At 43.6% G+C, this 11,535-nt stretch overlaps 1 protein-coding gene across 2 annotated transcripts in view; it reads right to left on the bottom strand.

Annotated features, from left to right (window-relative positions):
- Positions 1-1,832: 1,832 nt before the first annotated feature.
- pard3ab (par-3 family cell polarity regulator alpha, b) overlaps positions 1,833-11,535 on the bottom strand; it is a 185,061-nt gene continuing 175,358 nt past the window's right edge. For both annotated transcript variants that reach the window (XM_072668370.1, XM_072668371.1), the window contains 2 exons: positions 10,995-11,122; positions 1,833-10,031 (listed from right to left, as the gene is read on the bottom strand). In XM_072668370.1, the coding sequence (XP_072524471.1) occupies positions 9,632-10,031; positions 10,995-11,122 (528 nt within the window). In that variant the 3' untranslated portion in view covers positions 1,833-9,631. The remainder of the gene's footprint in view (positions 10,032-10,994; positions 11,123-11,535) is intronic.

The following is an 11,535-nucleotide window of genomic DNA, read 5'->3' as shown; positions in this document are numbered from 1 at the left end:
TTCTTGAGATCACAAAAAGAACAACTTTTGTTATATTGAGATCTCAAAAAAACAGCTTTTCCCCTTTGTATTAAGATCACAGGGAAAAAAAATGAGATTTTGAAGTGTAGTTTGTATCCCCACAACTGAGAACTAAATCCAAAAAGATTTTATACCAAACAACTCTGTATGACTGTCATTAGTATTTGTATTACATTTTTTATTTTATTTTATGAATTCATACAAAGAAATAAGTTAAATATATTAAATAATAAAAGGGCATGTATGAGCGATGTGTGCTTTATAAAGAACTTAACATTGTTTTGTCTTGTTTTGCATAGAAAAAAAACATTGTATCTGAAAGGCCTTTTTTTTTTTTTTTTTCCCCCCAGTACAAGGCCAAACTGACCACCAGTGACTGAGGACCTCAGTCTCACTGTGGGCATGCCCTATGACCTCTGGCCTGCCCCAACGACTCCTGACCTCTGAACAGCATGTAGCTTGTGTAATTCAAGGAATTCTGGGATACAGTGAGAGGTCAGACTGAGGTGAAATCGTTTAAATGACCCTGACATGGTGATACGAAGATATTCTGTACTTTACTGACAGTGCTTTCCTCCACAGCTGAAAGTAGAAACAGGGCCTAAGTGTTTTGAATATACAGGATGTGGCATATTTACAAGTGTCCAAATATCCACACCATAGTTCTACTGAAAGAATTGCGTAATGGGATGCATTTCCAACTCATTAAGGAGTGTGAGTGTGTCGATGCAGTATGTGCTGTATCTAGCCATTATGGGCACATCTTAGCTGATGTCAGAAAACTGGCAATTAGTGTTCTTCTCCAAGCGCGTTGAGCTGTTTAATGAAAAAACGTGGTTGGCTGGTTTAATGTTTGGAAGCATGTGCTAGCCTTTATTCACCCAGACTGGTAGCACTGATTCTAATATCTTCTTCCAGACCTTGGCAAAGTGGCCACAGCTTCCTGTAATTTGGACTTTCGTACAGCTGTTTGAACTGATGTTGGAATCTGCACTTCTTTAAAACACTTATATGTCCAAATGTTTGTGGACACTCCATCTAATGAATGCATCTTTCTACTTTAGTTAGCACCATACCTAATGCCAGGTGTAGGTTAGCAGGGTAGAAAGCCCCCCCCCACCCCCACCCCAGCATTACGCTGTGGAACAGTGGAACTGTGTTCTCTGGAATGCCGCTGCACCATCCAATTATTTTGGGATGAGTTGGGGACGAGGTGAGGTGGTGATCATCCAACATCCTGACCCCACTAACCCTAGTCACTGATTGCAATCAAATTGTCACAGCAATGCTCCAAATCCAACATAGTAGAAAGCCTGAAAGCCTTCCCTGGACAGTAGAGACAGTTACTCCTAAAAAAGCAGGGTGTCCCAATATTTTTGTACATATAGTGTAGCACCAGGAGACATTCCTGACTTCAATGTACGGTCATCCTTCTCAGATCTGCACTGAGCTCCTTGGACTGTGTGTTGGTCAATCTAATCTAGTGTTGTCAAACAAATCCTTTTCATGTGAACACAGCTGTAGTCAATCATGATCACTCACAGGAAGAAGAGGCCTTCAAATTTAAGGGACATCAAATGACTTGGGAACCTTCAGCATCACTGAATTAATACTATAAGTGGGTGTATGTCTATGTTTTGACTCTGTAAATAGAATACTGATGAATATGTTACAAACTCTGTAGTTGGGGCCTTACTGATGAATGGTAACATGCAAACAACAAAGCACGTAAATGCTATAGGCAGTAAACACACAAACACACACACACACACACACACACACACACACACACACACACACACACACAGTAGTTTGGAAACTGTTGTCTTTTATTCTACATTACATATGTACAGTAAAAAGCGGTGCTGAAATTAACAAGCACCTCACACTGATCTCAAACTGGAAAAAAAATGAACACTGACTTTAGACTCATTTAAAAATACATGTGTTTGTATAGTATTTCTCAATCTCTCTTTTTTCCGCTCTCATACACATACAGACACACACATAGGCTCCTGCTTTAAGAAAGCACCTGCAAACAAAGACGGGGTGCGGAGGCGAAACCAGGAAAAAAAAAATTAACACTTTAAATAGTTTCAATTCAGACTAATACAATATTAATCACACTTACACAGAGAGCTACAATACTTCATTTCACCCCATTGTCCCTCGTTCCGAGACCGAGGCGTTCCCTTTTCATTCTAAAAGAAAAAGCGCCAGGAACTGGAAGAGGAGCTGTAACTACCAGTGAGGAACCCTGTGGAACCAGAGAGCGGGCTGTCGCTCAGAGCCCGGATCAAAACAACAACAAACAAGACAACAAAGAAATCAAGTCAGACTTCATGAAAACTGGCATCGTCATAGAAACGTCCTTGGATGGCAGGTACGACTTCCGACTTTCCAAAGTCGAGCACAAATACCAGTGTGTGTGCTGTGGATGATGGATGTGATTTCCTCCACGCTGAGTGTATTGAGAGAGAGAGAGAGGGCGAGAGAGAGAGGGAGGATGAACTCTTTTCCTGTGACCTGTTTACTGCATTATTTAAAGGAATACTCCAGCATCATTCACCCTCCTCTCCTTCAGCCGCTTCTGTAGCATGTGGTCGGCCGATGAGACGCGTCTACCTCCCCTTAGCAAAGGGCTTCTATTAAGAGTGAGTTTTGAGTTAACACATTTTCTGCTCTTGCCGAGGTTGCACAATGCCAGAGTATCCCTTTTAAACCACACTGACCCTTATTTGCCATGTCTGCGCAGCAATAAACAGCAATAGGAGTCTAATCTTTCTAATAGGGCTTGGCTCCGTATTCAGTTCCATAAATACCCACAGCAGGAGATGGGCACCATTTATAAAGAAAATACAGCGTCTGCCATTGTTTTTACCGCAATCTGCAAGATGTGTGCGCGTGTGTGTATCAGTACACAGACCCGTTCTGCTAATTCACTCTCTCTCTCTCACACACACACACACACACACACACACACACACACACACACACACACACACACACACACACACACACACACACACACAATCCCTGTTTTCAGCTTCATGGCCACATATGAAATGTTATTATATGGACTAATGTTTACATTGACATTCTATTGAAAGTGGAAAAGTTTTTTTTCCTCTTCCAGTAAAGTTGTCATTTTGGAGATTGGAGACAGTTTTGCATGAGAGCAAGGAGGAAACATCAGATCACATTACATCAGACGTAAGTAAACAAAACAATGGCCAAAGCCAGGGCCCATACTGGACAGATGGTGAGACTGTTGTACTGCGCAGGAACTCCGAATATCACATTTATGGTGGGACAATGCCTGTATCTCCAAAACGACAACTTCAAGACCACGCTTAACCTTATTTGCCAGTTCTCCAGTGGCGTTTTCACATCAGTGCTCTCCGGTTAAATCAGACCCCTTCTTCTTGTGATTCGTTTGGGCAGGTGGGAAAACAGTAATTGCATTCTGATGTGGACCAAAAAGTTTACAAATGTTGTTAACTGATTCCAGAGCAAAAAGAAAAAATGGGCCAATTGTGCTCTGGATCTGAACTCCTGGGCAAATCCTGGGTGATCACATCATTAGGTTGGAAAATGCCAGAATATCATCACACTGAACCTATTTACTGTTTCTGCACTGCAATTAATAAGAGTCTAATCCATAAGCAGGAGATGGGCACCATTAAAAAAGAAAATACAGCGTTTGCCATTGTTTCAGCAATCTCCAAGATGACAAATTCAAGTGACGTCTGAGAAGGAGGGTCACCCCACAAACCCAGTGAGAGTGAGGCCAATCATGCTGTCTTGGACTCCCGGCCACGGACGGCTGTGGCATCGCTGGGGATCGAACCTGCAATCTCCCTAATGATAAGGCTAACACTTAGACAACTGTGCCACTTGGGAGCCCCCAGTATCACAGAATTTTGGCATGCTGTCCACCTCTACATAGTTTCTTAAACAAATAGGCCTACTGCTGTTGTCCTGTCCTTCCATGATTGGTTGTTCTGGCATTTCACAAATCACATCTAGAGCTATGCAGAGACCCGATACTGCGGCTGTTCTGCAGTGTGAGTGACCGAATAGAGCGCGTCTGAAGTTGTGCATCATTTGATAGTCAGCGTCATACCCAAATAAAGAAAAGCCCGTAGAGAAAAACACTCTGCTTAGACACTCTGAGCTCATTTATTTGGGCACAATTCCAACTGCACAATAACACCACGTCCTTACAGGTCTTCATAAAAACTAAAGAAAGCGAGTGACGATGCAGCTTGTGTTCTGGCTTTCTTTGTTCCCCTCAGAGGGGAGACGTTTCTAGGTTGAATCAGTCATTAGGAGCCTGTCTTCATATGGATGTGTACACACACACACACACACACACACAAGCGCAGCCATCTGTGTGAGGACAGGAGGGCATGTTTCACACCATGGGTCACATTGTGAAGTGTCAAAGGAGCACTGCCTGTCTCTCCTGGCTGGAGTATCATTGCCAGCAGGCATCACTGCCATAACCCGTGATAAAAACAAAGCCTGCATCACTATCAGCTTTAAAAAAAACAATAAAGCCCCTCCACAACAATGAATCACTAAAGTCCCTTTTTAGCCAACTTGTAAACATAGCCCATTTGCTTTTTGTCAGCCGTTTTATTTTCAAGAGTACATAGCAGATGGAGCTTTAGTGTTCAGCGCAGGATTGATTACCTAAAAAACTGGAACTGGAAAAGTAGACTTTTCTACCCAAGGAAAGGAAGCACACAGCGTGCAGGGAAGAGAAGATCTGTGAATTTTGACCATATCCTGACAGACATTTCTCAGGATTCACCCTGAAGGCTGTTTTTCTAAGACTGAAATGGGTGTGAAAGTCCCAGAATTCACCCCTACACAAGGTTCTTTGAGCATTGCCATAGAAGAGCTAGTTTTAGTTCCATCAAGATCTGTTCTTGTAGTGGCCTTTAAACTGATGAAGAACCTTTACATCAAGAGAAAGTCTTGGGTCTTTTAAAGGTTCTTAACACTCACACATCTCTATGATAAACCTGGCTCTTAATGGAACCAAAAGTGGTTCCTCTACGGTAACATTCAAAGAATCATTCGCAGCACCTTTACTTTTTAAGAGTGTATAATGGAAAAGGAGGGGGAGGCAGGGGCAGTGAAGGAACAGCGCTTTCTCTTCCCTCAACATTCATGGCTGAGGTGCCCTTGAGCAAGGCACCTAACCCCCGACTGTTCCCCGGGTGTGTGTTCTCAACCCCCAATTCACTAGTGTGACTGAATGAAGGGGTTAAACGTGAAGGTTACACATTTTCTTGTTTTGCTGTACAATGACTGTACAAAGTGTTTCTAATTTGAACTGACATCGGGGTTAGTTTTAACCAATGACTGTACACCAGTAACAGTTCCCCAGAGGAATCTTTGGAGGTTTGAAACTGTGGAGGAACCTCCTAAAGTGCTTTGAGGAGACTTCAAGAAAAGGTTCATCACAGCACCACAGATGTTCCTCCACGGTTTCAAATTGAAGGACCCTCAAAAGATCCTCAAGGAACCTATACTTATAACAGTGTAGCATGGACAGAGCAGACAGTGGGTGTTGCTCACTAATCCCTTTAGCTGCCTATGGGGTAAGTTACTGGGGCACGAAGGCTTCTGTTTGCAGACTGCTGAACTGTTCATAAATGGTTGGTGCTGGAAAGAAAAATAAAAACTTTAATTCATAGCTGAGAGGTTTGAGCAGGTTGCCTCGATAAATACAGTACTGTGCAAAAGTTTTAAGCATCTGTGAAAATTCCATTTAAAGTTCCTTATCAGGAACTTTGTGTATTATTTACTCAGTAAAACACTACTATTAGAATTAACACAACTTCCATTAATACAAAAATCCAACAATAATCCAAATTAGCGCTTAATGATGGTTCATATTAAATGCATCCAGGAGAAACCAAGCTTTGTTCTTCAAACTAGTTTCTCCAAAGAGAGAGCTTCTGGGGGCTCTGACTGGCTCAGCAGACTAAGATGCTAAGACACTATGGCCTGTGGATCAAGAGTTCAAATCCTGGGTAATGCCGCCTTGCCATATGCAGCCAGAGTCAGAGGGAGCACAACTGGCCATGCTCTCTCTGGGTGGGTAGATGGTGCTCTCCCATTATCACTTCCATTGTGATGCTGGCCGGCACCGGTATCTGTTGGCTGATATTTCAGATCTAGGGATACAGCACTTTCCTCAGAGCACGTAGGCTGCCTAGCGATGCTGCATCTGCAGCAGTTTGGAATGAGGTGGTGGCTGATTTCATATGCATTGCAGTAGGGATGTGCTTGTCTTCACTCTCCTTGTGTCAAGGAGCATTGCAGATGATAGGGGAGTCCTAGTGAGTGCGTGGGTGAATTGTCTCAGCTAAAATTAGAGAGAAAATTGTGTAATCTTTACTGCATTTGTTTACTTACATGTTGTAGTAATGTGATGTTTTGCTGAGATAAATGGATTTAGATAATGTGTTTAAGGTGCCCAAAACATCTGCACAGTACTATATGTTATTAAACGTATTCAAATTCTTTAAAAAATATTCACCAAAACTCAAGTAAAGCGAAGCCCCACTTTGTTTCTGTACTAGAAAAAAATGTTTTCAGCATTTTCACATGAATTAAATATAAAAGCTAAAGGCCAACCATATTGATGGAATGTATTTTATCCGGGGGGGAATGAAGCACACACCAAAATAAGCTAATTCAATCCCATTCCGTATGTACAGTATATGGTTAGACTAAGTCTAGGCCAGATTATCCAGCTCCTGAAAGAGCATTCATAGTGGTGTCACACACACACACACACACACACACACACACACACGAAGAGAGGCTATCAGCGGAGTCTTTCTGTCCGAATGCTCATATACACCCCTGTGGCCCCTTGCCACAGGGCAAATGTCTGTGTATGTGTGTGTGAGATGAAAAATTCAGCGTAGTTCATCTGGTGCAGTAGGGCAGATTGTGTATGCAAGCGTGCGCGCACACACACACAAGTACAAACACCTGGCAGACAGAAGAGTGCTGGGCCTGGGATCACACACACTGTGTCTGTGTGAGTGAGACAGTGCTGAAAATTTCATGAGAAGCATCAATTAATAAGCTGCTGTGAGGGGCTTTCATACAGGGCAATGCTGAGCCTTTTCTCTCAAATGCCACGTTACACTCCACACACAACCACACACTCGCACATACACAGTTCAAATTCAGCGCTCACAACAGCTACATCAACTACAAAACACTGACCCCGCGGAGTCCTTTTACCTACATGCTGCAAACCTTCAGATATGCACTTTAAAGACTGCAATGTAAGAGAGTGCCCTCTCTGCTTCAGCTCCTGGATGATGGACGGGGATTTCCTCCAGCAATGCACAGTTTAGTGTGCTCTAACAGCTGCACCAGGATGGGCTTTTGGATTCGAAAGGCGAGGGGAACGCTTTAACGGAGTTTTGTTCATGGTTTTAAAAATAAGTTTCTTTGCAATAACAGCAAAGTCAGCCCTTCTCAGAACTCCTCCCTAGTGTTACCATGGAAACGAGGTAGTGTAACCAATAAAAAGGGAGTAACACAGGGGCAATGTAAATTGAAAACCGAAGTAACAGTGAAAATCGCAGTAACGTATCCATTTACATGGGAGTAACATCGGGGCAATGCAACTATTAAAAAAAGGAGGCAGCATAACCATGGAAATGGGCGTATCATCGGGACAATGTAACCATGGAAATGATGGTAGGGTAACTATGAAAATGGAAGTAGAATAACCATGCAAACAGGGTAGTGTAACCACTGAAATGGGAACAACATCAGGGCATTGTAAGCATTGAAATGGCGGTAGCGCTATGGAAACGGCAGTTGTGTAACCATGAAAATGGGAGTAACCTTGAGGCAATGTAACAATGCAAATAATGGTAGGGTAACTATGTACGTGCCAGTAGGATAACTAGGGAACAGGGTAGTGTACACACTACCCACTGAAAATGGGAGTAACATCGGGGCACTGTAACCATTGAAATGGCGGTAGCATAACTATGAAAATAGCAGTAGCACAAACATGCAAGTGGGAGCAACATCGAGGCAGTGTAACCATGGAAACGATGGGGAATGGAAGTTGTGCTGATGTTGCTGCACAGTAGAACAGTGCACCACCACTCAAGAACCTGCTCAGTCTTCCTGGGGGTCCTTTGCTGTCAAACTGGGATTTAACTGGTCTTTCTCACAATCCTACAAACAGTTCTAATTGAAAGTCTTGACCATTCCTGTAACTGTTAACATGTCTTAATTATATTACAAACTGAAGAAATCGCTGCATAGAAATGCTTTGCTGTCCTTTTATAACCTTCTCCTGGTCTGTGGGCATCAGTTACTGTAATAATCAGAGCGCTAGGCAGCTGTTTAGAGGAGCCTGTGGCTGCAGATTGTTGAGACAAGGTTTGAGGAGTCAGAGTATTAATAAAGCTTTGACATTTGAATCACCTGCCCTTTCCTGACATTGGCCATGAATAATCCATAGTCTTGACAAGCTGCTGTGTCTTCAAAATATGAGTAAACAAACTGATGTGCACTTCTGAACTGAACATCTGCCAGAGCTATTTGCTGACTCTCTCCTAAACTGTTGCGTTCCTGCCATCAAATTTTGCACATCATGAGATCATTCTGCAGAGTTTCAATAATGACACCAGGGAAAAGAAGAAACCGTGCAGTGCTGTGGTCTCACAGGACTAGGGACAGACACCCCTGTGCTCTGGTGTGTATGTCTATATATTGTCACTGTCATAAGAAAACATTTTATACCATTTAAAAACATCAACTGCTTTTTTTTTAAAAATCACGTTATATGAACATCTGCTAAGAAATGGACCAATAAAAATAAGTTTCAGATATTTAACATTCGTTAAGAACCCTTTTTTCCTTCTTCTATAAAGTTAGTTTCTTACGACAGCGACAACATATATAGTATAAAAATATATATAAATTTTCACCTAATGAATAGACCTGCAGATCATACCACATACCACAGATCATATAAAAGCTAGAAACACACAGCGTGTGAACGTGTGATTGACAGATGCACTTCTATTGGAGAGATCCGGGGAGGCGGGTCTTGTTCCATATGATTGTCAGAACACGAGAATGGAGACTGTGTGCCAAGAAACTGGCTGAGTGAACTGGACTAAGGCGGGATATGGTGACCTTATGATAAGAAGGCACTCCGTAGTGGGCAGGAAAAGTGGTGCGGGTTTACTGCTATGTGGTTTCGTCCAGCTGACCCTGAGTAAGTCAGGAGGACATAACACGCAGAACACCTTTTAAAAATTAGGGTTCCAACATAGGTTTGGTAGTGTTCCGTTGTGTGAAGGCTCATTAACAACTCATCAACATAATGGGTCTCCACTGAAAGGTTCTTCAGGGAACCAAAGGTGGTTTCTCTATGGCATCACTTCGAGGTACCTTTATTTTTAAGAGTGCAGCCCATCTCTACAAGAAGCAATAGGAGGAAAGCTGCAGCTTCCTCGGTTCAAACTCCACGTCTTCTTCATTCAAAGAAAGGACAAGGGACGAAGTTCATCTATCCTTCATACTTCCGATTCCCCCCCCCTCACGAGTGGAAAAGCCGTGCTTTCTCTGGTGCGTGTATGCGGTGCGGATTGAGTTTGACCAGCTGAGACGGCGAGGGTGGGACGTCCTGTCTGTACGGCCCCTTGGAATCCTGGGATTCATAGTCATCCCTCGGGGGCACCCCCTTTCCTCTCATTTCCTGCTCGCGGCGCTTCTGTTCCTGTCGCAGCAGCTCCTGGGCCTCCAATAGGACGCGAGCGTTATAGCCACCGGCCACAGGTGAGGTGGGGAATCCGTTCCTCCATGCCGGACGGGGCGCAGTGCGGGACCCCTGATAGCTGGAGTAGCGTCCGCTGTCTTTAGCTGACTGGAAAGCGTCTCTGGAAGGGTGAGCCTTTTCCCACGGATCCTCGCACACACTGGGAGTTTTGCGTGGGTGGCTGAGAAAAAAATAAAGAGAGAGGGTCACATAGAGGCTGTGTCTGTAGATATGAGTTATATGTTGTTCAAAAAAATACAGTGGCCTGCGAAGGTTTAGGCTCCCTCCCCTTAAGGGTCTCGGCGCGGCTGTTTTGTGCTATTCCTGTATTCACACCTGCCCCAATGAATCGCACCAAGGGTGAAAACGAAGCTGCCCTGTTTAAGATCCTCTTCTTTAAGTTCATCAGTCCACAAGACTTGTTTCCAAAATCAGGCTTGTCTGATTTTGTCAGGCTTGTCTAACTGAATTTTGGGGTGATGACGCAGGAAAGGTTTTCTTCCATTACAGTAATTTGTGCAGGTGTCGCTGCACAGTAGAACAGTGCACCACTACTCTAGAGTCTGCAAAATCTGTCTTCTGAAGCCAAAAGGCATCCTAACAGTTCTATCTGAAGCTTTTCTTGTTCTTCCGGACCTTTTCACTGGAAAGGAAATATTAGAAACTAAGGAACAGCTTCCTGAAAACGCTTTGCTATTTTCTTATAGCCTTCTCACGCTTTGCTAGGCAGCTGCTTAGAGGAGCCCATGGCTGCTGACTGTTAAAAAAAGTTCTGAGGAGTCTGAGTATCTAGAAAGCCTTGAAATTTGTAATATCATTTCTTAACAAAGGCTGTGGACAAGCCATGGCTCAATCAGGCTAATTAGGGACTTGGACCTCGGTAAAGGTTATCTGACAGTTAACAGATATTTTGATGAGGGTCCCCAAACCTTTGCGACACAGTGCATTGCAAAAATGCCCTCCAGTATCCCATTGCCCACCCTTATATAGTATGTGTGCATGGTTTTGCGATGGGGAAACAAGTACAGCCTCTGGAATTGGGACTGCAACAGTGCAGAACAAAAATGAGGTGTATTGATTTTCCCTCTGTTCGGCACAAACAGTCAACCAGCAGTCGAGTGCGTATACACACACACACACTTACCGTGGCAGGGAGCTGTACTGTCTTTGTGCCTGTGCGAAACTGTCTCTCTCTTCCTGTCTCTGTCTCTGCAGCTGCACCTCTACCGATACAGAGTGACGACCCGACTGAGAGTGTGTGCTGCCGCTGGTCTGAATACGAACACACAGACACACACAATTTACCATCAACTTAACTGAAAACATCCAGTCTTAAACAGCATGCACACATTCCAAACAAACAAATCCAACCGTTTAGCAACCCACACTTACACAACCAACCCCCACCCCACCCACCAGCACGAACACACAGACATCCCAACAACCACCCACTGACAAAACACAGCCACTTACCCACCAACACAGACAGCCCTACTGGTGTACACAGAGTTGCCAGTTTATTAGATCCACCCACTTATTATCTACACTGTAGCCCATCGGTTGCAGCACAATTGATCAGCCCCGCCCCTTTTCCCTATTCATGAAAATGGTTGATGGACTATTCTTAAACCAGCAATGATTCTTCTGATGACTCTTCCATGAAGGTCATCTATAAAGGTGTTGCT

Source organism: Salminus brasiliensis, chromosome 23 (assembly GCF_030463535.1).
Source record: "Salminus brasiliensis chromosome 23, fSalBra1.hap2, whole genome shotgun sequence".
Classification (NCBI taxonomy): domain Eukaryota; kingdom Metazoa; phylum Chordata; class Actinopteri; order Characiformes; family Bryconidae; genus Salminus; species Salminus brasiliensis.
Note: the sequence above shows the minus strand (reverse complement) of the source record. Positions and strands in the feature narration are given on the sequence as shown.